Source organism: Syngnathus typhle, linkage group LG15 (genome assembly GCF_033458585.1).
Source record: "Syngnathus typhle isolate RoL2023-S1 ecotype Sweden linkage group LG15, RoL_Styp_1.0, whole genome shotgun sequence".
NCBI lineage: Eukaryota > Metazoa > Chordata > Actinopteri > Syngnathiformes > Syngnathidae > Syngnathus > Syngnathus typhle.
In genome coordinates this window covers 7,669,071-7,695,135 of record NC_083752.1, presented here as the reverse complement: position 1 = coordinate 7,695,135, position 26,065 = coordinate 7,669,071, and the positions used below count along the sequence as shown (strand labels likewise).

The following is a 26,065-nucleotide window of genomic DNA, read 5'->3' as shown; positions in this document are numbered from 1 at the left end:
CATTGCATTACAGCAACTCGGCTTCTTTTTATTTCAGTCCAGTTCCCAAACTGCAATAATCTTTTTGTACACTCAAGACACAGCCATGCACAATTCAAAGTTCAAAAAGTCTATTGCTTCAACCACAATTAAAAATAGTTTATCCAAAACCTCATTTCCCCGTCGGGCTTTTATGTCCTTTTTGTCCTCAAAGGCGGGGAGCAGCCAGCCTGCTGAGGTACGCCAAATGGATCAGCAGTTTTACAAAGCTTGACAATAATAAGAGTAGTAGTAATGATAATAATTTAAAAAGTAACATTTTTTTGTCTTTGTTCCATTCTCTTGATACACATTAATAGAGGAATTTTCACACCACGTGTACAGATTGACACATTCAGAAGATAGGAATGCACAGGAGCCACCACGGAAAGGGGGGGAAGGCGGCACTTCGGAGGCATTGCCACCTCTCGTGCTCACAGTTCGCACCTGTGCATGGGCGTCATTGGGGCCTTTTGCACCAAGCGTCCTCACAGGCCAGCCTTACCCATCGCGCACGCGCACACACACACACTCATCAGTTCACTGTCTTATTGGAGCCCAAAATGAGGGGACCCTTGGGAGTGCAGAGGGTGTGCGTGTTGCTTCTTTCGTTCCATTTGCAGAGTGCAAAACATCGACTGATACATACTATAAAGCAACCTGAAATGTCTTATTTTCAAGTTACATCATTTGAAAAAAAAAAAAGGGGAGAGAGGGGATGGTTCCCTCTTACATATTTACATACATACATACATTACATACTGTACATACAGTGGATACAAAAAGTCTACACACCCCTGTTCCAATGTGGTAGAAAAACAAACACAAGATAAATCATTTCAAGTTTCTACCAACTTTTCTACAATGGTTGCACAAGTGTGCACACCCTCATAAGTGAGGCTATATTCACCTGATTAGGGATATTATCAATCGTATCAGAAATCATGTTACGTGGGAGTTAGCACACAACTGCACCAATTTAAGTGCCTCTGATTAACTCAAAATATATGTCAAATTATCCTGACTTGTTATACAATTCAGTTGTCCAGATCATACATCAAACGTGGAAACAGTTTCTAAATGATTTGTTATTTTCTCATTCTGTATCATAACAACAACAACAACTTTCAAAAACATTCAAAGAGGGCTGCGTAGACATTTTGTAACCGCTGCATATATCCTAACAATCTTAACCTAAGTGAACGATGAGACAGTGTACAATTGGTTGTTTAACATGCATGACATGTGTCACATCACTCCATGTTGTGGACCTTTGCTGTACAATGGAGATACAAAATGTGTCTGAGCAATTCCCCACACACCTCGATGTCACGTCGGAGGACGTGACTGAGGTAGCCCTCGGAAACTCACAATTTAATAGGATGAAATGTTGCACATAGATAGGAAGACAAGAGAGCGCGCCACACGGTGGTGTAGCTACATGGGGATACACCAATACAAACAAGTCTGGATACTGTATGGTATTTGTGACTGGATTTGTGATTGTTTCAAATAAAAGGCCACCCTTTACTTTGTTTGAACATTAAAATGAGTAATATAACAAGTGCTAGCTTCCAAATTATATTATTGCATTGTAATGCATAACTTTAGTGTTGATCAGCAATAACCAGCTGTTTAATAATGTATCTTCAGATTGTGACGATATTAAACATGCACACACACAAGAGCGACATCACAACCGATAGGTAGTGTTGTTATCATGATTGACATCAATGACTGGATTGACTGAAAAATCCAATCACAACAAAGTCACAGCGGGAGAAAACATTTTAGAAACCTGGACGGAGGCTTTTTGATGGTCTCAAAAAAGTAGAAATAATAATAATAAAAATAATAATAACAATACCAAGAGAAAGGGGACATAAAAAGTTGAAATATTGAATATTAATTGCACATTAACATTATGTATTCAATATTTCTACAAGTATTTTTGAGGACAGATTTTTGGTATTTAGTCCCAACGACAATCAAATATTTTTCAGCAATAAAAACAACAAATAATTTACTTATTCATTCAAAATTCATTCAAAGGATTAAACTATTTAAGCGGGATTAAGTTGTAGTTTAACTGACGGTATTGAGCAATAATGTACAAAATAAAATTCATGCAAACAAAAGATGCAACTGAGCATTTGTACACATTTTAAAATACAGTTTTTTTCCATGTATAATGCGCAAAATTTAACAAATTTATCGCCCTAAAATCTGGGGTGCGCATTATACATGGGTACAGTTTATTATTATTTTTTTTTTAATCCTGATATCATACGGAGACCGCCATTACAGATGCGCTTTCTTCTCTGCTGTTCACTTCAAACACGCTCCATACGAACACAATGCTCTCGTATCAGACGCTTGCTCGATCACCTGCTCGTTTGCTGTCACAATGTACCCTACACAAATCCGAAACATTTCTTCGCTATTGAGTTTGCTAGCGCACGCGCAGTGATACTGACCGGCAGAATAACATCCGGTTGTTCGCAAAGATGATCTTTTTTCTGAAATAATTTTACGTTTACGGACTTAAGTAGGAGTCAAAATTTGGGTGCGTATTATACATAGGTACAGGCTTTTTTATAGCATCAACATGCCATTTTTAGGGTGCGTATTATACATGGGGGCGCATTATACATGGAAAAAAATGGTAATCAATGAAATATTGTAAATATTATATGAGGTATAAAATTGGCAATGCACTTGCATGCAAATTTGCAACTAAGAGCGGTTTAGTAACGTAACCCTGAATGTTAAAAAGAGTCTTAAAGCATATCAGATCAAAGTTAAATATACCATATTGAACAACACCATTGAATATTTGCTCGTTTGATCTGAAATGGGAGCCAGTTTCGGGCCAGATTTGAAAAATGACAAACAATTAACTGTTATTAAATAAGAGCAATGCTAAGCTAAAATAAAGCAGGATTGATGAAGAATGCTCAGATCCAACTTTGGTCAGGTAAAATTATTCATGACTTTCCCCTTGTAACTGCACTTTTGCACGCATGCGGGCGCGCGCACACACACAGACGCTATAAGCACCACCACAGTCATACGAGCACAGTTTGGGTCCTTGAGTGACACTGTAGATGGAGGCATGATGTGTTTTCCACACGGATGACACAAGAGGAAGAGGAAACTCTACCAAAAGCTCCTCTTTGAGGGTCTTGCCCCCCCTCTTTTTTTTGGTTTGGAAGCAGTTGTACCCCCTCTCCCTACAGAACCTAGACATTTGTGCACACTCACGCAGACAAATGACAGACATGTACAGAGTGCTGAAAACGTAAACAAAAAAGTCTTTTTAGCAGCACGGTGCCGAGAGGCTGCAAGGCCGCCGCTCATCCGACGTACTGTACGTATGTAATGAATGGGCTGGGGTCGGTGCCGGTGGGGGGATGACGGCGTTTGAGAAGGGGGGGGGGGGGGTCACAGAGCTCCAACCAGCACACCCCCCCACCACCACACATTGTGCTGTCACATCACCTGTCCCACAAATATCAAAAGCACCCATTATGAACGCACGCACCCCGAGCAGGCAGGGCTCCGGCCTTGGGTGAAGACAGAAGATGCCCGCTAGCGACTGCTGTTCTTTATGGCTTCCTTGGCAGCTACAATCAGAGGCGTCAGGCTGGACAGAGGCTTGGCCAGCTTGAGGAACGAATGCTGCAGTGGAAAAAGGACATAACGTAATCGAAAGATGAGGACAATTGAGAGTCAAGCAAGAACAAGCTTTTATTAGGGAAACAAATGTAGATTCCATTTGCCTTCTATCTATTATACTTGAGTTTCTCAGTTGGCTATTACCTGAAGCAGCTCCTTGGCAGAACCTCTGCGGTCCACATCCATCTCCAAGCAGCGATTTAGGAAGTCTCTGAAGACAGACGACAGTCTCTCTGGGTTCTGAAGCTCGGGCGTCCCGTTGGTAGCTATCAGGTACAATGCCTGCAAAGACGAACGGACAGGATCGAAATGGAGGTAGGAAGTGTAAATATTTTATCTCCTTTCCTGTATAGTTTCTGACAGGCAATTCGTACCCTGAGAGGATTTTCATTCAGATATGGAGGTTCTCCCTCCACCATTTCAATGGCCATGATACCCAGAGACCAGATGTCCACTTTTGGGCCGTAGGCCTTCCGGGTCACCACCTCTGGTGCCATCCAGTAGGGCGTTCCCACCATTGTGCTGCGCTTGTTCTGCTCTGGAGTTATCTGGGCGCAGAAGCCGAAGTCGGCTGTTGGAAAAATCCATCAGTGACACTACTTGAAATCGACTTTTTTTTTTTTTACCTCAGATGAGAATCAACAACTTACTGAGTTTGACAGATCCATCCATTCCCAAAAGGATGTTGTCACTTTTTATGTCTCTGTGGATCACCTGGTTGGAGTGCAGGAAATCCAAGGCTTGAAGACACTGATGAGAATACAAAGATCTTTAATCTCAAATCAATAACTGCATGGGATCAGCGGTCAGCCTTCTTTAGTGACTATCACAAAACCACAAATCTCAAATTCATCCCAACAGGGCCGGAACGATTATGCTCGTTCCTTTTCAGCATTGATGACTATGCAAGATGTTGGAATGTCTCTGTGGGAATTTTTCTTCAGCCAGTAGAAACATTTGAGATGCTCGATTTCAAATGTTTCCATTTTCCATCTCTGAGTAAAGGTCATGTGACAGTTGAGAGAAAGTGTTGCAGCTGAGACTTACCTCTCTACAAACTGCTGCAATCTGGCCCTCATCCATGCATGTCTCAGTCACGACATCTGTCAACGAGCCTCCGGCCAAATATTCCATCACTACCCACAGCTCGTCTCCTACCAAGTAACTGATAAAAGCAGAATAGAATTATTTCCATTACTGTCACTGTTTTTCATTCTTTAACAGCAGTAATGTAATTTATAAATAATACTGATCAGCATAATAATAATGACACACAATCTGATTGAATGCACTTTAGTCCAGCGACACCATAAATGTAATCACTGACCTGTCCAGGTAGTTCACTATATTGGAGTTTTTGTTTTCCCTCATCACCAAGATCTCATTGATGATCAACTCCTTCTTGGGTTGCTGCTGAAGGTTCATCTGCTTGATGGCCACCTGTTGTGGGTAGTGCGATGAAAAAACAAAATGTCATTCACAACAATGAACTAATAATATTTGAATGATTAGAACCACACTCGTCACTTACCTCTTGGCCAGTTGCTATGTCGATGGCTGTATACACTGTGCCAGAAGCACTGGAGACAAAAAAATGATATCAATAAACACGTAGATAGTTGTATATGATTGAATAGGCATAAAAATAAACAGGATGTACTCATCAAAATTTGCAATGGAATTGTTAAGCTGATTTAATGCAATTTAATTCAATGACAACACTTGAGGGGGAATTCGATTTGAAGTTTGCACATGACAATGATTCACAACACCTCCAGCGCATCACATTTCCTACTTAACCATCAGACCAGAAACAAAGGCCTGATTTAATTTTTAAACATGCTAATAATGTGAGGTCACAAAGGCAGATACTATTCTTAAATGTAATAAAACCAGGTTTCCATTTGAACGCACACACACTTACCCTTGTCCTATTTTCTCAAAGCGTGTGTACTTCTTTTTGGGATCCCCCACACTCACGATACTCCCTGAGTCAGAGACAAAACACATGCATAATGATTGTGCGTGTTGCGCGTTACTATATGTGTGGGTGTGTAAATGCATAACAAAAACATGAGTGCACGGCAAATACCCTTTGCCTATCTAATTTTAGAAATTAAGCCAAAGCATTTTCATAGTACAATTAAGAAAGTGTCAGTCACTTGTATGCTCACTGATCTCATTATTAGTACACGTGGAAAAAATCATGTCTGTAAAGACACATACTGAGTCTCTCCAGAATCTCCTCATCTGTCATTTTGGACTTCTTCCTCTGGCGGTCAGTGTGGCGATACATTGTGCTCGATGTGTTGTCGGGCTGGACCTGTGACTCGGGTGGCGTCACAACCTCTTTGATGGGAGTGGGAGGCTTGGGCGGGTCCATGACTGAGCGCGTGTAGATCTAAGAGAGATCATCATGGCAAGGTTGGATTCTGCAAGTTTGAACTGTGCTCGCTCATGCTATAAATCAAACGCACAGATTTAGTATGCTCGGGTCGAGGAGCAATGACGGGAGGAAGTTCGTCGTCATCCTCCTCCTCCTCCTCTTCCTCCTCCTCTTCTTCTTCTTCCTCCTCATCCTCTTCTTCTGACACAGGTGGAGCAATCGGGGGTTCTGACGTAGATGTTTTGGCACTCTGCTGGATGGAAAAACATGTATGACATCATAAATAGTTCCAAGCCAGTGAACCCCAAACCGGAAGATGTGCCAAGTTTGTTAGAATTCATCTTATCAACCTAAAAAATAAAACTCCTGGAAATGAGACATGTCATTTTATTAAATGTGGTAGGAAAATGAAGCAGCGCAATTGTCAGGCACAGGGCAGGAAAGTGTTAGCAGCCGAGTAAGAGCTCGAGGAAAAAGGTGCACTTTTGTCAGAGTGGGGTTAGGTTCTGTGTGCCAAGAACCGGGGATGACAATGCACTTTCTGAGGGCCACGCTTACGTATTCCACTATGCTAAGTGGATCAAACATGCTGCAACATTGCAGTAAAGTGCAATGCCTCGATGACCTGCAGACATCCTGGGGATACCTTTCACTAAAAATCGACATTAATATGCTTGAGGCAATTTTATTACAAGTAACCCTGAGTACCCCCACCCCATCCAAAAGTCAGTTAGCCTTAGATCATTTTCCTCTTATGGAAACATTCACATTCATGTCATGCATAAATGAAGCAGTGCAGCTTAATTCTGGTGATTAAACAAGAAGGAAAGACCCAGTGCTTTGTTGAAGCCCACTAGGCCTCTAACCCGCTTCAAGAAAGATTTGGTCAACAGTGTAGTGCCCACATTACAGTCTGGATGTTTTAAGTAGGGATTTTCTTTTGGTTTTCTAATAAAAAGAAAAGGCCATGCGGTTATGTCATCAATGGTGATGAAGTTACAAGGGAGACTTCTCAAAGTGAGTCGGAGAGAACATGCTTTTAACTCATACAAGCCCCTGACATCATGAATTAATCAAGAATTAACCAATGACTGCAGCCGCCATGTCAGTGATGATATTTTTGCACTCGCTTAGTGGGCATAATTTAAATCAAATGATTGGCCCTTGAAAGCCAATGCAGAGATGTGCAATAGTAATGGAGGAGTTACCTTGTCAAATAATGCGCTGCAGGTTCTAAGGCTGACAGGAGGCCCAGACGACAGCAGTCGGTTCTGAATGTGAAGGTTGAGAATGGGAGGATTTACTCAAAACAAACCCACACAGTGTTGAAGAGTGAGTGGACTGCAGGAGGGAGGGAGGGGCAAGGGGTGGGGGTCGCTATTGAGGGATGGACGTCAAGTCTGTAAAACTGAGCTCCGGATGTGGCATGATAGGGCTACTAAAGACTGAACTACTACTTTGAACTTCTTTGCTTCCATTTTCTTTTAAGAGTTCTGCCTGCTGGACACACTATCGGAGTCGGAGTCTATGATCCATCTATGGCACAAGTTCAGAGCAGAGTCCATCGCTCGGATCTGCCTCAATACGTTTCATGGGAGGCTCTAGATTCAGGCGCGCTTGAATCCTGTCTGCAGGGCAGAGAACCAACGCAACCGTCTGAGACGCCCTCAAATACGCTCTCACACGCAACCTCTCGAGCTTACTGCCACCCTCGCCTGCCTTTCGCTGGCAATATCCGTGCAGTAGCCCTGCACGATCCCAACACGCTTGGCCCCGAGGCGGCGAATCCCCACTCGCCAGACTCGGATTGCGCTTCTTCACCCGGCTGGCTGAGCGGGGTGTGCGGAGAAAGGCATTAAAAGCATAGATTACTCTGGTCAACGTTAGGAATGAGGTCAGCCTAGCGGGAGTCTTTGCTGAAGCCGGGCTATTGTTTGTATTTCAAAATCTAGTTGAGTAGATCGGAAAAATAAACTAGGAGCAGCAGTGGTTCTCACACAAGATCAGTTTTGGAGTGAAAAATGGACTGGAGTCTGGAATGGCTGCAAAGGGAATTACTGGGAAAGTATCGAGTGGAATGTGCACTTTTGCCCATGAAAGGGAAATGAGTGCAGTCCCATAGTCACTCGGATGAATCCAGTGCACAAAATGTTAAAACTTACCTGTTGGGCTTTTACAGTATTTGGGATAAAATATGCTTTACTCCATTTAAGACTTATTCAACCATAATTATAAAATAACTCACCAGAGTGTTTGCTGCTATGTAACCATGGGCTGACTTGTCTGAAATAGAAAGACATGTCATTCAAATACTGTGGATGTCTTTTTGTATTTGTCGTTCTTGAAAATTTGCATTTTGGAGTTTCGTACCTCCCGAGGTGAAGCTCATGTACTTCTGATTGTTAACTGTCTCTTTGGAGTCATAGAACTTGAGGACATCCAATACAGCTTGTGGGTTCTTCTTCTGCTCCAACTTGGTTATGTTGGATGTCTGTAGGAGACGCGCCCATTGCTCCGGGATGCCCTGCAACCAAGTAGAGGGAGTTAAATGTTGGAGGTTCAGACTTTTATATCAATTCAAAAACAGTGTGATGTTTCTTAATGTTGTTGGTGAAATTTGACACTCACTGTGAATTCTCCCGTTACTGCATCAAAGCCCACATGGATGGTGTGTTCAAAGTCGGACGGAAGGGATATCTCGGGGCGCTCCTTCTCCTTCTTCTTGTTTGCTACAGGACATCATGAACATTAGTAGAAGCCACTCAAAACATGAAGGTGAAACGGGTGGACGGGTACTCACTCTTATCACCTCCGGGAAAGATGGAACGCAGGCGCACCTTCTTGATTTTCTCTTCAGGAGCCATTGGAAGCGGTTTAGAGGCGGGATTCACTGATGAAGAGTCTCTGGAACTACTGTTCATTCTCAAGGGGGGGGCTGGTGGTTTCTCTTCAATATCGACACTATCAGACATCTTTAGTAGCACTCACAATGTCCTAGAAAAGAGAAAGAGGAAGGCAATATTTTTGCAAAGTCAATGCAGAGAAGAGAACCCTGTAAAATCTTAGCATTTGGTAGCACTTCCTGTTTCCTGTACACAAAATAGTGCTAAAGGTCCGGTGAGGGTAGTGATGTACACGACACAGTTCCTTTTCTGGTCAGCTGCTTTGTGAGGCAGCGGAATTGGGGTAATGTGAGTGCCACATCAGATGGATCACATTGCATACACATGCATGGAAGAGTTCTTGGTGCAAATTGGTCTGCGCTTTGGCCTCATTTATCATTCGAACAGCAAGAACCTGCTTGAAGAACCAGTCTTATAAAGTACATTGAAATTTCTCCCACTTGCCAACCTCAAGATTTTCAACAGTCAAATATTTGTTTTCCACCGAGCCATCCCACTAGGATGTGAGACTCCTTCACTGCTTCGCCCTGAGGCCAAGCCCATCATGTGATGTGTGATTGTCCCAGAAAAACGGGCCAGCCGGGGCCGCCCCATCATAGAGACCTACATTAGCAAACAAAAGCCACCCCTGAGCTCTTACGCAGCGAGCACTATAAATCTAGCGAATCACAAGTAAGCCTTCATGATGATCCAAAACTATTTCATGTGGCTTTTCCTTTCATAGGACAAAATGGCTCCGCCTCAGAGAGAAATTTCTGGCTTTAGGGATTTTGATTTAAAAACCAAGGCACAGACCAGATTGTCTAAAATAGTTTGGCAAGATGCAGAATTAAGATTCTGGAGAAGTACGGGGATTAGTCCAACCCTTGATTAATTGATAAGATGTCTACCAGTCAGGAAGTTTGGTGCAAAAGCAGTGTCAGTTGGACATTCAACCTTTTATAATCTTTCATCTCACGTGGCTGTTTATTACAAAACCTTTGGAACAAAATTCACATTACATTTCCATTGTTGCCCACGAGTATGAGAAGGGCAGACTATAATGGAAATGTTGAGCTCATTAATATATTTTTAGAAAGATATTTTCTAGTCTGTGACAGTGTTTACTGTCTAAAGCCACATGGCCTGTCTGACAACAATGAGAGGTTGGAAGCCAGATCATTGTATCGTCACTCAACACAGTAGCGATTCTGATTAGGATTGCATTTGTGGAAAATGAATTTCCATCTCATGCAAATGCAGGTGGAAATGACATTACACTGCCTAACTGCTGAGCTTCTGAATGTCACATGACCAAATCCAAACAGTTGGTACCTGAGCCCTTCGGCACCGTGATGTCATTTTTCAGTCGACAGCAAGTGGCTGTACAAACAAAATGGCCGCCCCGTGAGATGGATAAAAGCATGTGTATTTTGCTGCTTAACTCATAATACAGTGTATATAGTATTTGACTCACCATCGTCGCATGCAACTGATGACGATATCATTGTGAGGAGTGGTCATGCCCCATGGCTTATGACAAGTGCAACCCAGATACGATCAATGGGGCATCACTATCTGGTCACCAATTACAGAGGGAAAATTGATCGATAGTAACAACACCACATAATGAACTCAGCTGACATGCACATGACTCTCACTGTATACCTTGCAACATACCATAATACAGAACATAAAGACAGGACGCTTCTTTTGCCACTACAGGAGAAAATAGCTTCAGATAAAGAATGCAGTCCCAAAAAGTCATTATGTTTACCAGACCTCACTGAGATGAATAATCAGTATTAAACGATAAAACATTACCATTTAACCTACCTGATGAACAAAGGCAGCAAAATGGAGGGCTCAGACCTCTCTAACATGGTTGAGCAGAGGAAAAGGAAAATGCCCCAATCACAACAAAAATAGCTTGCAAGTTCTGATTTAAAAATCGAATGATTGGCGTCAATATCTTTTGCTAAACGTGCTATTGGAATGTATTTAAAAATAAGCCTGACACTTCAACACTCAGACATTACAACAAATGTTTTCATATTTCCTTCTCATGTAAAATTAATCTCACCACGCGGAGCTGGCCTTTCAAACATTAATGCTGAATTTGAACTGCCAACTCAGGAAGAGCCTCTAACCTTGAATCCATGGCCGCCTGGTAATGGCCTCGCTGAAGAGGGATCGGTCCTTAAAGAGATGGGTGCTGGTGTTAGCCCGGTGCTTTGAAGCAATAGTTGGGACACATTTCTTGAGAAACTCGCAAATGTCTATTTTTAGCCGGTGTAGTCCACTGAATATGCTAAACTCTTGTATTGCCATAAAAGGCCTATATTCCATCATAATATGCCAACTAGAGCATGATTACACAATATCAAAGGCGAAGCTAATGGATTCTCTGACCGCGTGCACTTCTACTTTAATGTCCTGAGCCCTTGACAACCCGCTGAGTTCTGACAACTTCTTTGCATACTTCTTGTAAGATTTAAAAAAGAAATTGCAAAAACAAACATGGAGTAAATTATCATCCCTCAGCCACTCGTTTGCATGCAGCGACGAGCACAAACATCTCTAATCAGTTAGCAGAGGGCTATTATTAGTCACTAGCCAGATGTCACTGTCTGATCTTCTTTGAACCGATTTTCAAGGATTGCCTCAAATTTGTGGAAAGCAAGAATTCCATCTTCTTCATACAGGTGGCCCTAGTTTTTTCCTGGCTGGTCTCCCTATACCAGGTTTTTAAGGATTCAGTTGATCAGCACATACGCTTGAGGGATAACCTCCCTGTGAAGAAACCAACTGAGAAAACTGGTTAGTCCACTCTGCAGACTAATTTATTCACCACCAAACTCTCATCCTCCCACTAACCCCCCACCCCACCCCACCCCACCCCTGCTGAGGAGCGGTGAGAACCCAGACTGTCATTTAATATTTAGCTGCGTGTCGCTTTATCGTACTCACACTCGCATCCGCGCACACGAAACCACACATATCTTAAAAAGCGAATTTGGACGGCACAAGGTAAATTCTCTTCCTGTCAAGAGGACAACATCTGTAGGATGCTGAAAGCATTTTAGGTGCATTAACATGACAAGTTGTCTGTTTGGAAGAAGCAACAATTCCTCCGTAGAGACACGTTATTGAAAGCTTATTGCCATGATAAGTCTTTTATTTTGACAGGCACGACATGATACCGTTTGAAAGAACCTCCCCGTTGTAGATCTTTCCATTTATTTCCATCTTTAAGCACGCTTTAAATTCATCAGAACTGGTCGAAATGAATTAGGGATGTGTTATGGCCCAGGCAGCAGTTCCAATTAGCAGTCATAATTGCCAGCAATAAAGCCACATCACAAATGAACGCATTTTCTTGCACAAGCATGCTGTAATGCCTGTTTTGATGAACAGTTGTCATCATGGGTGTGCTTCAAGTCACACAATGCTCGACAACCATGTGCAATCAAGGTGTGTTGTTGTTGGTTGCGTCATTGGCCTGTGACAATAAAAAACACAGATTGCAGAAAGAGCAGACAGTGATGAAACGCTGACCAATAAACTTGCATGTGTGTGTGTGTGTGTGTGAACAGGAAAGCCAGGAGCATAAATAACAAATTTATTCTAATGAGCTTTGGGACAGGAAATAGATTTGTAACCTACATTTGCCTCATGATAGTAAGACCCGTAAGGCAGTGTTTTGGGTCTATTTGTGTATTTCCACTCACATTCGAGGAATAGATGTTTGAAAAGTAGGAATGACTGTTACCAGTATGAGAGCTCAATATGGTACTCGTACGTTGAATTACATAAAATTGCAACTACCATAGTTGGTGTGTGGGCACTAATGATAATCAGATTGAATACATTTTTGCTGGTTATGATTCTACTCCCCCTCCCCATACACATTTTGGTGAGCGTCATATGAGCCAGCAAGTGAATTAACAAAGCATGCACACAATAGTTGCACCTCCTTACAGCTGAGAAAATAAACAGACCTCTCTGGAGGCGATCGAAGCAACAGTGTACGATCTTCCCTTTCACCTGCATTTGCAGAGCTCAAATCGTACGCTCGCCAAAACGGCTTTTTGGGAATTAAGAGCAGTTAAATACTGCAGCTGGAGCGTGCACAGCTCTCACCCGCTATAAGTCAAATCCAGTGCTGTCAAAAATGTACGTTTACAACACAGAGGAAACTCAAAAGTGAATCAACGAGAGGGCGTTTGCAGCCTTCCTCTGAATTCCCCGAATTGATTCCCTGGCCTGTCCGAAGAGATACATTCAAGTTCCGCCAGCCCCTCCATACCAACGCCTGACCCAGTGAAACTTGCTAATCTCTTAAACCTCTTCCAACTCTGCAACATTTCATCCTTATATTCAGCACGTCTCTGTTCATCTCTGAGTCATCTTCCAGTTAAAGGGTGTAGCGTCTCTAGCTTTCCAGAAACGTTGAACCCTTCCAAGAAAACCCTGTGGACTGTCCTCAAAGTGAAATTTACTGCTGGAGTTTGACGCATCGGACTGAAGCGTTTCCGACAAACACATGCACGCAGACAGGCGAGTGCATTGTAAAAAGCGTCAGACACCAAGTAGGCAGATTATGACTGAAGCTGTGTCAATGTGTCAGTGTGTGAGTGTCTCCCTCCATCCATCTCTTGCACTTACTCCCCCTCCCCAGCGTGAACAAAATGGCCAGATGGCTTCCAATCCTACATGCTAATCCATGACACACACACAGTGACACACCTACGGCAATACACTGCTGGAGTCAGTCAGTTAGCCCCTAAAACAAACACACATGCCCCACCTAACTCCTGCATTGATAGAAGACACGGGAGACCTTAACGGTAACTTGACGGAACAATAACGCTATCCAGCAGCAAGTCTCACCCCGACTCCAACAGATGGAGGCCTCCATGTGCGTGTATCAGATTTCAGAAAGTCCACTTTAAGTGGGCTGCAGGCCAACACGATGTTCTGCCGCTTTTGTTAGCCGAGGCGAGGTAAGAGAGGCTGCGTGTGTTGGGTTACATCGGCCGTAATGGAAAACAGAAGGAGGCCAAAGAAATGCAAACACAGGAAGGGGAAAAATAGGCCATCATAAAATCAGCCACTATTTGATTTTATTCTTTAAATGGTACGGAGAGCAAAACTCTGCCAAGGTCAAACAATGGAAATTTGGCATAAGGATTAATATTTGGATCACTTCTAAGAAAAATCCCAAAGCAACAGAGAAAGACAGAATTTATCCTAATCTGCAAGTTTAGTGGAGACAGAAAGTTGTTTATTAGCATAGCGCTAATAAGGAATGAACTGACACACATCATAACTCGTTTGTTCCCCTTCACCCGCACAGTTAGATTTGTTGACTATACAAATGGTTGAGTGGCCGGTGCAGTTTTACAACTCTTTGCAGTAATGCATTGTGGCAATCGGACATCTTGCCTTTTGCCTACTTGTTTTCAGCAATGAAATTTTCATGAGTTGCATGTAACCTTCAGAGACTACAGACAGACTGAATCGAGTGAATTCTGGGTGGAGGGCAGACAGAGCTCAGTTCCCGTGCTAAATATCTGCAAACGAAGGCTTGATGACTTTATGAGCACAATGAAGAGGGAAGAGAATAAACACATCAGTGACGACGAGCTCGGTAGGTCTCATCTTCAACTGGGACAACTTAATATTGCCTTTTTAAATGTGAGGGGAAGGAATAACTGTCATTATGTTGTTAGAATCACAAAGAGAAGCATCCAGTGAATATCAATATATACAGCAGACCAGTGTTAGCAGGGAGTAACACCTTCTGGAACCCATCCCCCAATTCTCCTTGTTATCATCTCACCCTCCCTTCCATCACTGGGTTGACTCCCTAAAATCTCCCTCACGCCTGACAGCTAGACAACAGGTTTCCCAGCAGGCCTTGCGCCTCACAAGTCTCACAGACGGACGGATCGCTCACTTTGGCTCAGTCGCACGAAATGGTGGCGGAAATGCATTCATCTGGGTCCCATCCGTCCAATCGTGCTCCATTGATGGGATGTGGAAGAATCTGGAGGATAGCGGCTTGGCTCTCACAGGACCGGCACCCCGCCCCCACTCCCATCCCCAAAGAAGTCAGGTGACCAGATGTTGTATATCTGCTTGTCAGTGGCGCCGCCATGAAACTGGTGCACACGTCCATGTCAAAGTCAGGAGACAGAGGCATGTCCTAGCTTTGTGTGGATAATTACTGAGCCCTCAAAAGACATTTTTCCTCCTTTGTGGGGAGGCCTCACCGCAGAGGTAACAAAAGAGCATCGGTGAGCATATGAAGCATCCGCACATATAGCCGTCAGATTCAGGAGTCTTTATATTTTTGGGGTTGCAACTGCAGCTGCTGCCAGCCTACACAAACGCCACTATTGATTAGAAACACCTCCCCATCTCTAATTTGCGAGGGGGTGCACGCTCTCTCCATGCAGAGTTGATGAGATGCAGAGGAGCGGAGGTGGGGGCACAGATATGGGATGGTATTAAAAAAAAAAAAAAAAAAGGAACACGTCAAGCCTATTTTAATTAATGCAGTCAGCGGATCTCGCTCGAACATACTGCAGATCAAACAGCTGCTTCCTTAGCCGGGCCCATTGCAGACTGGAAGATGGGTAAAAAGGGCTACAAAGCACCCCGACATACATAGTCCCCCTCCCTCTCCCGTCCTCCTCCTCGCCTATTCTGCCTCCCCCTTTAAAACATCCTCATATTGCATACACAAACAAGGGAATTACCTGAAATATGTCTTCACATTCTCTCGATCCGCGTTTCGCCTATGAGCCATCACCATCGTCTTCCGTCCTGGTCCTACTGACGGTTTACGGCAGGATTGCCATTCTCTTGTCAGACCAGTTCCTGACCCTAAAGCAGGCTTGTTCAGCAGGCTGGCTGGATGCTTCACTGGCTGCGCTTGTTCCCTAGCTCGTGACGTCATCCGCCCCGTTCAGCCTATTGGTCGAGAAGATGAATATTAAAGAGAGAAGCAGGTCTGAGGGAGGAACCAGCAGAGAGTAAGACACTGTTGGTTTTCTGTTTGACAGCCCGAGCCTGCTGAGTGAGACGGTCAGGAGGGCGGGACTGAGTGACCATTTTTGGCTCTTTTTCTTCTTATGCGTTAAAAATATAATAGTAAATGAGTAACAATAATAACACAAAGAGTACATAGAATACTAGCATATTAAATAGTATACTCTCTATTCAGTATATTTTGTGGGTTAGGGTTAAAATGAGAGTTAGGGTTACCCAAACCCCATTTCTGAAGACCCATTTTTATGCAGATACTGCCAAATGATATTCAATATAGAATAAAAAGCTTAAAATATGTGCATGCATGTCTCTATTTAATATGAGCCAAAAATAGCATTCTATCAGTTTTACTTTGTTGCAGGCAATGTTCAGCTGTCGAGGATTCAGAGGCAGGCAGACATGGCAACCAAACGCCTGGCTGCATTTGCTTTCATTTGCCTATGATGTCATCTTTTTTCTCAAACTCACCTGTGATTGGCTGAAGAGCGCAGCATCTGCTCAGTCTCATGGCTAGCATCTAGCTCAAGGTGGAAACCTCACCAAGGCCCTGTGGATCATGGCTGGTTGTCATGACAACGCCTGTAATGTCGACACTGCGCGGTGAAGAGCAACATAGCTGTTCAGTAAACAGCATTGACTCGAAAGGAGAGCCTGGTGATTTGAAAAGACAACACCATGAAAATGTACATTTCATAATCATCACTGCAAATATAGCTCTAAATGTTTTTTTATTCACCCTATAAACCTCAGCAAAGGTCCATGTGTTTAATCTTAAAGAGGTCTAAGATATAAGGCGGATGAAGTATAATCCGACACGCATCTTTCTTTGGCATATCTACTTTTTGGAATGCTAAGCTTAAACCATGACTGAAAATACAGACAAATGCAATTTTTATTTGCTGGGACAAATACAGCATCCTAAAGTAGACACGGGAGTTGGACAGAACAACACAGGGTAGAAAAATACATTATTTGCTCAATCACTTATAGATACAAATGCATAAAATAGAATCAATAAATCTAATGATGGAACTACATTGAGGTCTGCTATGGACAGTGTATTAAATGCGCTTCATTTTACTACATCAGATTAACCTCTTTAAGCCTTTCACTGGCAAACTTGGCATGAGGAACATAATAGGTCACGTTCATGCATGCTACAGCTGCATCCACAAACACGACTACTTTTAGTGTGTGTGTGTGTGTGTGTGTGTGTGCGTGTTAGCACGACAGATTACCACCCTGCACCCCACCAAAAAAAAATAAAATTTTTTTTTATTGAGGTTAGTGGGCCTCTATACAGTTGATTACGGGTAAATATTGATGTTTCTTTTTTTTCTCGCTGATTGTCCAAGTTAAGCGTGGGCATCTGAGCACAGTAATGACAGATTACAGCTTCATTTGAAACGTAGTGCACTTAATATTTCAGTAGGCCTTGCCAAGTTTTGAAATTTAGGTTTTCTGGCACGTTTCAACCTGCTGCCTCAAAGAGGATAACAAGGTTCAGAGGGAGTTAACAGGAGCATACCTGATGCATGGGAATATAAATGTGCTTGAGAGAATGGCATTTGCCTATTAGAATAAAAATCACCAAATGTAGACAAAGATCACAATCTTGTGAATTTAATTCCTCTTTTATACCTCAAAGGACATTCAGACGATGCTGGGATGACCTTTTGAATATAAAAGAGTAACAGAGAAGCATGTGGAGCCTCTGTGAAAAGACGCTTTAATGTTCATGAATACACTCAAGTGTGATTATTATGCAGTTGGAAGCATCATCAAAAGAAGATGTGAGCTCACTGACCAGAAATGGTCATCCTTAATAAATACATTTTCATTAGTGTCATTGTAATGTTGAAGTAAATCGAGCTGGCCCAATCAAGATTTATGTCAGTATAGATAGCGTGTCAAACTGGCACAGGATCACCTATCATCTCTGTGGAGGCGACGCAACACCCTAGCCATGACAACCCAAAAGCCCCTCCCTCTGACAGCTGGCTTATTGTGCGCTGTGTCTCTGAAGCGGCCTTGTTTCCCTTTGCTTGACCAGTTCAATAACTAATCTCAATGCAGCCGGCAGCGTGGGGATTGGAAAATGAGGAGGCTGATCCAGTATACTGAGGTCACTTTATGATTCATTGACCAGTCCAAAAATGTGCATGCAACTTTGCTTGAGTAAGTCAATGCCAATATTGTTGCACGACTATCTAAGTCTTGTCAGATTTGCTGCTTGAAAACTAGAGAATATTTCAATGCAGCAGCTAGTTTAGCTCATGAATTAGTAACCCGCTTTTTAAAATATAAAATAAAATCAGGGCCTTCTCTGTCTCGGTTTTCAGATGAATAATTTTGAACTCGTATGATTATATTAAAAGGTTATCTCCGCATTCTCCAGTTTCTTTCTCCAGGACTACAGATGACATTTTGATCTGCCACATCATTGTCCCGCAGTCTTGCAAAGGGTCACTAAAGGATCTGTTTACTTCCTTTGAGTCACATCAGAAATATTCAACTTTTGCAAAATTCAGCAAAAGTAAATGCATTTTTGCACAACATACATGTTCATATTCGTTGGAAATCAACATGTTGTGATTATCGCGCAGGATCACAAAAGAGCATTTGACCTGTCAAGTCAACGGTTACTTTGAATGACATCACCAGCCTGACCAAGCCTCAAAGGCAAACTAATGTTATGGCACACACACGCCACGCTTGAAGCCTCCCACTCTCTTCTGTCACATGTAGGCTAATGAACAGCAGGCTGATGCTCTTGATGCATAGCGCTTTTTTTTGGGGTGGGTGCACAAGGGCCGCGTGTACTCGCCACTTTCTGCTTGGACACACACAAACAAAAGAGCATGTCTGGAGTGCTTGGGGCCCAAAGCCTGAGGAAGGGCAGATGGTGCCCGGAATCGAGGGCCGCACCTCTATTTCCATGAGAAAAGACACTGACATAAGCGGGGGAACAGGTACCCTCTCCCCTATTTCCCCTCCTTTATGGAGATTAGAGAGAGGGGCACATTTACCCAACGGCGTCACTAATTTGGAGCCCAATTAAGAACAAGCTGTCAAGATCAAGGGCAGAGAATACCAATGTCTGATTTTTTTAACCGCTTTTTATCTAACCCATGCAGAACTATCAGTAAATATTCTTTAAAAGTGTTCTTCAAAACAGCCTCCTCTAAACACACAAACGAAAATAATAGGACGAACTGATGTGGAGACCATAATTTGACAGTAAAACAATTGAAGCTAGGATAAGGATAACAATTGCAAGAGTGGATCGGGGTAAAGAGAAACAAAGATGATGAAAAAATCTTTGTGATAAAAAATGATAAATATAAGTTTTAAATGCATAATCGTCCATTGAAAATTACAAAATTACAATCATAAGGACTTAAAAAATGTACTTACAATCAATGAGTACATGCCAGAACAAAAAAGCAGAGCAGACTTTGTGTATGATTTTCCCAGATCTATAGTTATTGCGTTATTTTTTTACTTTAAATATTTTTGTATTATTTTTACATAATGGCATTTTCTTGTTCATTCTAAATTTGCAACTTATGATGTTTTCTATGGTATTTACAGCTGTTGTATGTTCAATTTATCCAATAAACGTGTAAATAATGAGGAAGGTAGCCTTAATAAAACATTTGAACTGTCAGGGTGTCTCCCCCTGGTGGTCTTTTGTAGAAAAACAGTATTGCTTTATTGAAGTCCAAAGGCTAAGCCTAAATGAAAATAAACAGACAATAAATCTATAGTTATTGCGTTATTTTTTACTTTAAATATTTTTATATTATTTTTACATAATGGCATTTTCTTGTTCATTCTTAATTTGCAACTTATGATGTGTTCTATGGTATTTACAGCTGTTGTATGTTCAATTTATTCAATAAACGTGTAAATAATGAGGAAGGTAGCCTTAATAAAACATTTGAACTGTCAGGGTGTCTCCCCCTGGTGGTCTTTTGTAGAAAGACAGTATTGCTTTATTGAAGTCCAAAGGCTAAGCCTAAGTGAAAATAAACAGACAATAAATACACCAGGTCAGTGATGTCACAGAATATTAGACTCTCCTTATCGTTTTGATTTGAATGGCACAAGATGTTATGCATTTTTTTATGTACGTAATGGTAATAACTTTTTGCTTACTCTGGCAGTGTCAATTAATTAATGATTATAACGGGGGGGGGAAGTTATGACATAGAGAACAGGAGCACAATTGAAAACGTAATAAACCCTAAAAGGTTGGGCAAAGTGTATCCGTAGAGCTTGTAGTAGATTTACTGTCCATATGGTGATCGTGTTGTGGATCAAATAGGCTGCTGGTTACCTTGCATCAGGCCGGCCTCTCACCATCAATCCGCGCCGAACTCACGTCCGCCCCCCGCCGTTAGCTTGAAGCTACATCCCCTCGCCCGGATGCGCCGCCATGCCGACTCTAACGCCACTGTTATTTATTCACTTAGCTGCCTGACGAGTATCGAGTTGATCGCGGACGTACCGTGGTGGCTTCTGCCTGTGTTGTGTATTGGAGATCACACCACGTCCTGACTAGCGCAGACACACGCGCTGTTTATGTTGTTATTATTATTATCATTAATATGTGTTTTAGCTGTGTGCTAGCATCGATGTGGTTCCACTTGTATGCTAGTTAGCTGCTAGCTAACGTTAGCTCGGCTAGTGACAGTCCAGCCGGAGGCGGGGAGAACTGCGAGGTGAGTGTATTATTTTGATGGTGTCCACAGTCTGGACTGTGCTTGAAAAGGTGTTCATTTTCGAAATATACTTCGAGTCACGCGGTATTCTTATGGCGTTGCAAGTCGAATTAGGCACTTTTTGTGGTCATCGATGTCTTTTAAATTGAACGTTTATTCGACGTTGGCCCGGATGATAGGAGCTAACATGCTAACAGGGTAACTGTCCAGCATAGTGGCTCGAACTTTTCCCCCACATCATTAACCCCTGCCCTGTCTTAAATGCCACCAATGTAATTTAATAGTAGTTAAGTTTAAGTGGGAAAAACAAATTATCTTAATAGATTTTGTCAGGGTAAAGATTTATTTCTTATGTATTGTTTGTAGAATAAGTGTATTTTATGTTCTTGCTGGTTGTAGCAACGTGACAAGGTTTTCCCACAAAAATGACACTTTCAAAATTCTTAGTCTAGTTGAATATAATGCACCAATAATTTTGCAAATCAGAATGTGGATTTTGGAAAAATAGGATTTAAAGGAGTTTGTAGTGCCCGCTACTCAATACATATTTGTTTCAGAAAATTCTACATGCACCTGTCACATTGCTACTTACAGTGACATTACACTAGTTGCCAGTATCTCCATTAAAAATGATATTGTTGCTTTTCTGACTTTTTCCATATGATCTCTTTGCTAACTTTCAGATCCAATATAAGTGTCCAAGTCCAAAGTGGCTCTGGAAATCAACCACAATGTCTGTCGACAAAGACACCGTAAAGACCGCTAGCCCACAGGCTAGTTCAGCTTCATCTCTGCAGCTTTCAGAATGTTCTGGAAGTTGCAGCGGCACATCAATTTTAGCGGAATGCGCAGCCGAGGCTGCTTCTGACTTGGCGGCTTCTGATTTGGCGGCCTCATGCCCGGTCCCAGCCACCGCCGCTTCACCCAGACACACCAGCACAGTGGACACTCTGAGCCACTCTGATGGCACTGGGCCAAGAGCCAAAGGGAACGAAACAAGCATCAATCGCAGGAATAGTTTCCATAACTCCAAACAGCATCAACAAATAAGAGTGGCAAAGCGTCGCAACACATCCAACTTTAGTTTCAAGCATCCGAGCTCTGGTAAAAGGAGACGGCGGGCAAACTCAGAGAGTGACTCTGTCCTGCCCACTAATTTCCTCCTAGGTGGTAACATTTTTGACCCACTAAATCTCAACAGCCTGCAGGATGAAGAGGTCAACAGGGCGCTGAACGCAGAGACCCCGAAATCATCTCCGTTGCCGGCAAAGAGTCGAGACCCTGTGGAGATCCTCATCCCCAGGGACATCACAGATCCTCTCAATTTGAACAGCTGCATAGGAGATAGCAGCTTCTTGGTGTCCCCTTTAAAGAGCGGTGGAAGGAGGAGGCATCGCAACAGGCATCACGGTGGCAGCTTTTCAACCCAGTTACACGTTTCAGACTGTGGAAAAAATGACATCAAAAGTGGACACTCTGTGTCATTTCCCGGTACGGTAACACGTTCGAATCCTGACATCGCTAAAGCGTCAGACAGAGTCTCCGGTGGCGAGGGCGAGTCTCGTGACCACTCTGCAGACGACTCGTCAAACTTAAAGGAAGAAGCGACGTCCATGTCTGCCGAGGATTCCACTTGCCTTCCGGTGGGGGCCAACCAGCACACAGGCAGGCGCAAGCGTAGGCGCAACTCTGTCAAAATGGAACCCCCTGTGACTCACTCCACCCCAAATGCAAAATCTGCACCGGTTGAGCAAAATCATAAACCTGGGGGATCCAAAAATTCCTTCCACACGCCCAAGAGTGGAGCCAAATCTGCTGCGGGCGGTCGTCAGCACCAGCATCCCCACAAGCAGGCCAGGGAGCAACAGAAGAAGAAGTTCCAGTATGGCAACTACAACAAATATTACGGTTACCGCAACCCCAGCACAAGCGAAGACCCACGGATACACATCCTCCGTCCAGAGTGGTTTGAAGGGAAACGTGTGCTGGATTTAGGCTGCAACTCGGGCCATCTTACGCTCTACATCGCCAAAACCCTGCGCCCCGCCCGCATATTAGGTTTGGACATCGACAACGGGTTGGTGCACGCCGCCCGCAAGAACATCAGGCATTACCTCTCCGAGATGCAGATGCAAGAGGCCAGGCTCGAGGACAAGCACACGGAGAGCAGGGAAAACGGCAACGCACTGCAAGGGGATGGTGGCCTGGCAGAGGTGGCCGGCGACAAAGACTCTAGCGGCACGGAACAGGTCAAGACCCGACAAGATGGCGAAACAAAAGAAAAGACGCACGTATTTAGCGATCAGGCCGGGAGCTGCTCTTTCCCTCTGTCCCTGCAGATTTCCCGGGGGCCCATTGCTGCACCTCCACTTACCGAATCGTCCACCGCAAAACCGGGGGAGTTCCCTGCCAATGTGTCTTTCATCAAGGTAAAATGGTGTCCTATGTAAACTGAGCTGATTACTATTTATTATTTATAAACATTACAGGAGGAGGCAAGTTGTTGAATGTTTACTTCTCTTTTTGCTTCAGGCCAATTATGTGCTGCAGAACGATAACCTGCTCTTGACCCAACGACCAGAGTATGACGTGATTCTGTGTCTGAGCGTCACCAAATGGGTTCACCTGAACTGGGGGGACAGCGGCCTCAAGCGACTCTTCAAGAGAGTTTACAGGCATCTTCATCCCGGAGGCATCTTCATCCTGGAGCCACAGCCATGGCAGTCCTACATCAAGAGGAAGAAGCTGACGGTAAAGGCAGAGAAGCTTTTCATTGGAAGACTATTTTCTTTCGATTAATCAACGGAATGTTTTCTCTCCCGCTTACTAGGATAACATCAACAGAAACTTTAACAGCATTCACCTCAAGCCGGATCAATTTTTGTCATATCTCACCAATGAAGTGGGCTTCACCAGTTGTGAGTTTCTCGGGACGCCGAAGAGTTTAGCAAGAGGTAGTGAATTATTCATTGTTTCCGGAAAAAAAAATCAACATGAGGTTGTTCTGCATTGTGGTTTGATGTCATGATCAACCTCTTCCTTCAGGTTTCCAAAGGCCAATCTACTTGTTTCACAAATGAGCGCTTCTGCCTTGCGAGGATACGGAATGTGAGTGACCACACAGCCAGCTATTGGATTGTCCCATTGGTGGCATGGACTCTTGGCAAGGAACATTCTTTAAGAAGGGGACCAAAAGCAGGATACACTTTTTTTTCCTTTTTTTTTTTGGAAAATGAAAAGACTCTTACGTCACCTTGATGTTCTGTTTTTGGCACACGTTATTTCAAGATAAGGCCCAGGAGTTGACTGAATACATTAAAAGTCAAAGTACCCCTAAAACACGACCAACATGGTCAGTTAGCAAGGTTGACATCTTCCATAAAATGTGAACAGGGCTTCCTTTTTTCCATGTTGCTTTAAGTGTCATGTCATATTTTCAAGTTTGGGAGGGTCATTGTAATACTCCATTCTAACGGTAGGAGGCGTAACTGAGACATGATGCTGACCATTTGGCAAGCCTGTTGCCATCTTGTTGGTAGCATGCCACTGACACCACCGCTCGACTTTTACGTTCTGTTAATAATCTTGTGCTCATGAATGTAAAATTGAAGCAGCAAAGGACCCATGGCAGACTTGCTCCAGCTTCTTGAACCCACTTTAAATCCGATATCTGGCAACTATGCACAATTTAAAAGTAAATTAATGCTTTCTGAAGTGATGACTAAACCAGACAGTACCATGCCGTGTTTTCACAAACACAATTGTAATAATCTGCAGTTTTAGCTGCTGCCAACTGTTTTATGGGTCTTTTGCACTTGAATTTTTATGACAGCATGTCAGCTGTTATGTACGAGCAGCTGTCAGTGATGATTGTATCTAATAATTGTTAATTCACTGCAGCGGCACATTTATTCCCGAGGTGATAAATGGTGTATATTTCTGTTTCAGTAAGTGATAATGTTACATCAGAATTTTGTTTCACTTTTGTCCTTGTTGAGTTCTTTACTACTTATTGATTAGTAGTTGCATTTGCCTTTGCGCCCTTTTTGTCAAAGGAGTTTTTTATCTTTTGGCTTCCAAAAAAAAAGGATCACTAATCCATTTGCTGAAAAATTTCAATCGTTTGCTATTCCTCCCCTAAAAGTCACATGGATGAACAATTTCATCAGTTTTCAATATATAAATTGATTACAAGGAGCATTGGTGTCAAATTAATGCACTTGTTTTTTTGTCTTTGTTCAATATGCTGTTGACCTGTATTCAGTTTATTTGTTTCCAAATTCAAACACACCCTCAGCAGATTTTTTTTTTAATGTTAAGGAACACAAAACATAAGTTAGAAATGTAATTGACCTCACCAAATAACATATTTTCTGCTAAGCTAAGACAATCCGATTCTCAGGCATAAGCAAGCCCTTGGCTGTAAAATCAAGGGCCAGTTTCATTTTATCACTAATTAATTTTTCCACCTACAGCACACATCAAGACTTATATCTTTGTTAGTCCTTAATGTGTGCTGTGATTATTTGCCTGATTGCACCATACTGTCTCTGAAAATGTCACAACCAGGTATCCAAGCTAAATTGTGTCTTTGCTGCACATGAAATATATGCCCTGTAAAAAATGGAAAAAGAAAGAGTAGGGATTCCCCATACACACACAAAATAAGATCCTCCAGTCGCACAACAGATAGAGGAACTCAAAGGGTGTATGATTTTTAGCTGCATTGTATTTCATGTTGAATTTGCACTGATGACTTGAGGGAATAAATGTAATTTTCCGCAGGAGACATTTGTGTTATATTTGAACTTGGCATACTTTCATCAGTCAACCTTTGTGAAACCCTGCTTGTGTAAAACCTCGAATGACAGCCTGCTGTAAACAAGTCTGTGGGGGTCTGTCGTTATAACGTTGGGTCACGTTGTTGTACAAAAATTCATGACACAATGCAGAGGCTCATGTTGACAAATAGCATCCATACTTTTGATATCTGCTACGCCCTCGGCCGTCTTTAAACTTCACTTTTAGACAGGTGACCAATAATAATAAAAGTAAACGCTAGTATTTGTAATTGATTGCAACTCGTGGTTTAGTTTGTCAACAATCACCTGCACAGACATTTGACCTTTGTGTCTCACAGGCAGAAGAACAATGAATGTGCTTTGCAATCAAGATTGTTGAACTGTGATGTCTGATGTCTGGTTGGCAATGTTGTCCACAGACAGACAGACACGATGGCGAGAACGAAAACAAGAGGCACTTCATTCACAAAAGCGCTGCTCCACCACAGCTACTATTTGAGTCCGTCACTATAC

The 26,065-nt window shown here is 42.8% G+C and overlaps 2 protein-coding genes across 6 annotated transcripts; one reads left to right on the top strand and one right to left on the bottom strand.

Annotated features, from left to right (window-relative positions):
* Positions 1–7: 7 nt before the first annotated feature.
* Positions 8–20,491, bottom strand: LOC133167709 (serine/threonine-protein kinase PAK 3). 4 transcript variants are annotated; one of them, XM_061298561.1, is made up of 18 exons: positions 20,366–20,491; positions 16,492–16,674; positions 15,732–15,945; positions 8,883–9,076; positions 8,711–8,811; positions 8,453–8,606; positions 8,328–8,365; positions 7,291–7,353; positions 6,174–6,335; positions 5,923–6,097; positions 5,621–5,684; positions 5,228–5,276; positions 5,024–5,136; positions 4,744–4,861; positions 4,347–4,446; positions 4,071–4,267; positions 3,841–3,978; positions 8–3,699 (listed from the first exon to the last, which is right to left on the bottom strand). In XM_061298561.1, the coding sequence occupies exons 4-18, from the start codon at positions 9,052–9,054 to the stop codon at positions 3,610–3,612; spliced, it is 1,734 nt and encodes a 577-aa protein (XP_061154545.1). In that variant the 5' UTR covers positions 9,055–9,076; positions 15,732–15,945; positions 16,492–16,674; positions 20,366–20,491; the 3' UTR covers positions 8–3,609. The 4 variants fall into 4 exon arrangements, with proteins under 4 accessions (XP_061154545.1, XP_061154546.1, XP_061154547.1 ...); XM_061298562.1 differs by having other exon boundaries at positions 6,174–6,332; XM_061298563.1 differs by lacking the exon at positions 7,291–7,353.
* A 120-nt stretch (positions 20,492–20,611) lies between these two features.
* On the top strand, positions 20,612–25,825 carry mepcea (methylphosphate capping enzyme a). 2 transcript variants are annotated; one of them, XM_061298557.1, is made up of 6 exons: positions 20,612–20,750; positions 21,434–22,999; positions 23,090–23,179; positions 23,283–23,501; positions 23,581–23,704; positions 23,796–25,825. In XM_061298557.1, exons 2-6 carry the CDS (start codon positions 21,482–21,484, stop codon positions 23,828–23,830), a joined length of 1,986 nt encoding a protein of 661 aa, XP_061154541.1. In that variant the 5' UTR covers positions 20,612–20,750; positions 21,434–21,481; the 3' UTR covers positions 23,831–25,825. The 2 variants fall into 2 exon arrangements, with proteins under 2 accessions (XP_061154541.1, XP_061154540.1); XM_061298556.1 differs by having other exon boundaries at positions 21,434–23,179.
* Positions 25,826–26,065: the final 240 nt, after the last annotated feature.

What these genes read in the sequence shown, in the direction of transcription:
- mepcea (XM_061298556.1), top strand. Translation starts at nt 21,482, where the DNA reads ATGTCTGTCGACAAAGACACCGTAAAGACCGCTAGCCCACAGGCTAGT. An exon ending in TCAAGAGGAAGAAGCTGACG is followed by an intron (nt 23,502 to 23,580) that starts GTAAAGGCAGAG and finishes CCCGCTTACTAG; the next exon opens with GATAACATCAACAGAAACTT. An exon ending in GCCGAAGAGTTTAGCAAGAG is followed by an intron (nt 23,705 to 23,795) that starts GTAGTGAATTAT and finishes CTCTTCCTTCAG; the next exon opens with GTTTCCAAAGGCCAATCTAC.
- LOC133167709 (XM_061298561.1), bottom strand. Translation starts at nt 9,054, where the DNA reads ATGTCTGATAGTGTCGATATTGAAGAGAAACCACCAGCCCCCCCCTTG. An exon ending in ACATAGCAGCAAACACTCTG is followed by an intron (nt 7,354 to 8,327) that starts GTGAGTTATTTT and finishes CTTCACATTCAG; the next exon opens with AACCGACTGCTGTCGTCTGG. An exon ending in ACATAGCAACTGGCCAAGAG is followed by an intron (nt 5,137 to 5,227) that starts GTAAGTGACGAG and finishes TACCCACAACAG; the next exon opens with GTGGCCATCAAGCAGATGAA.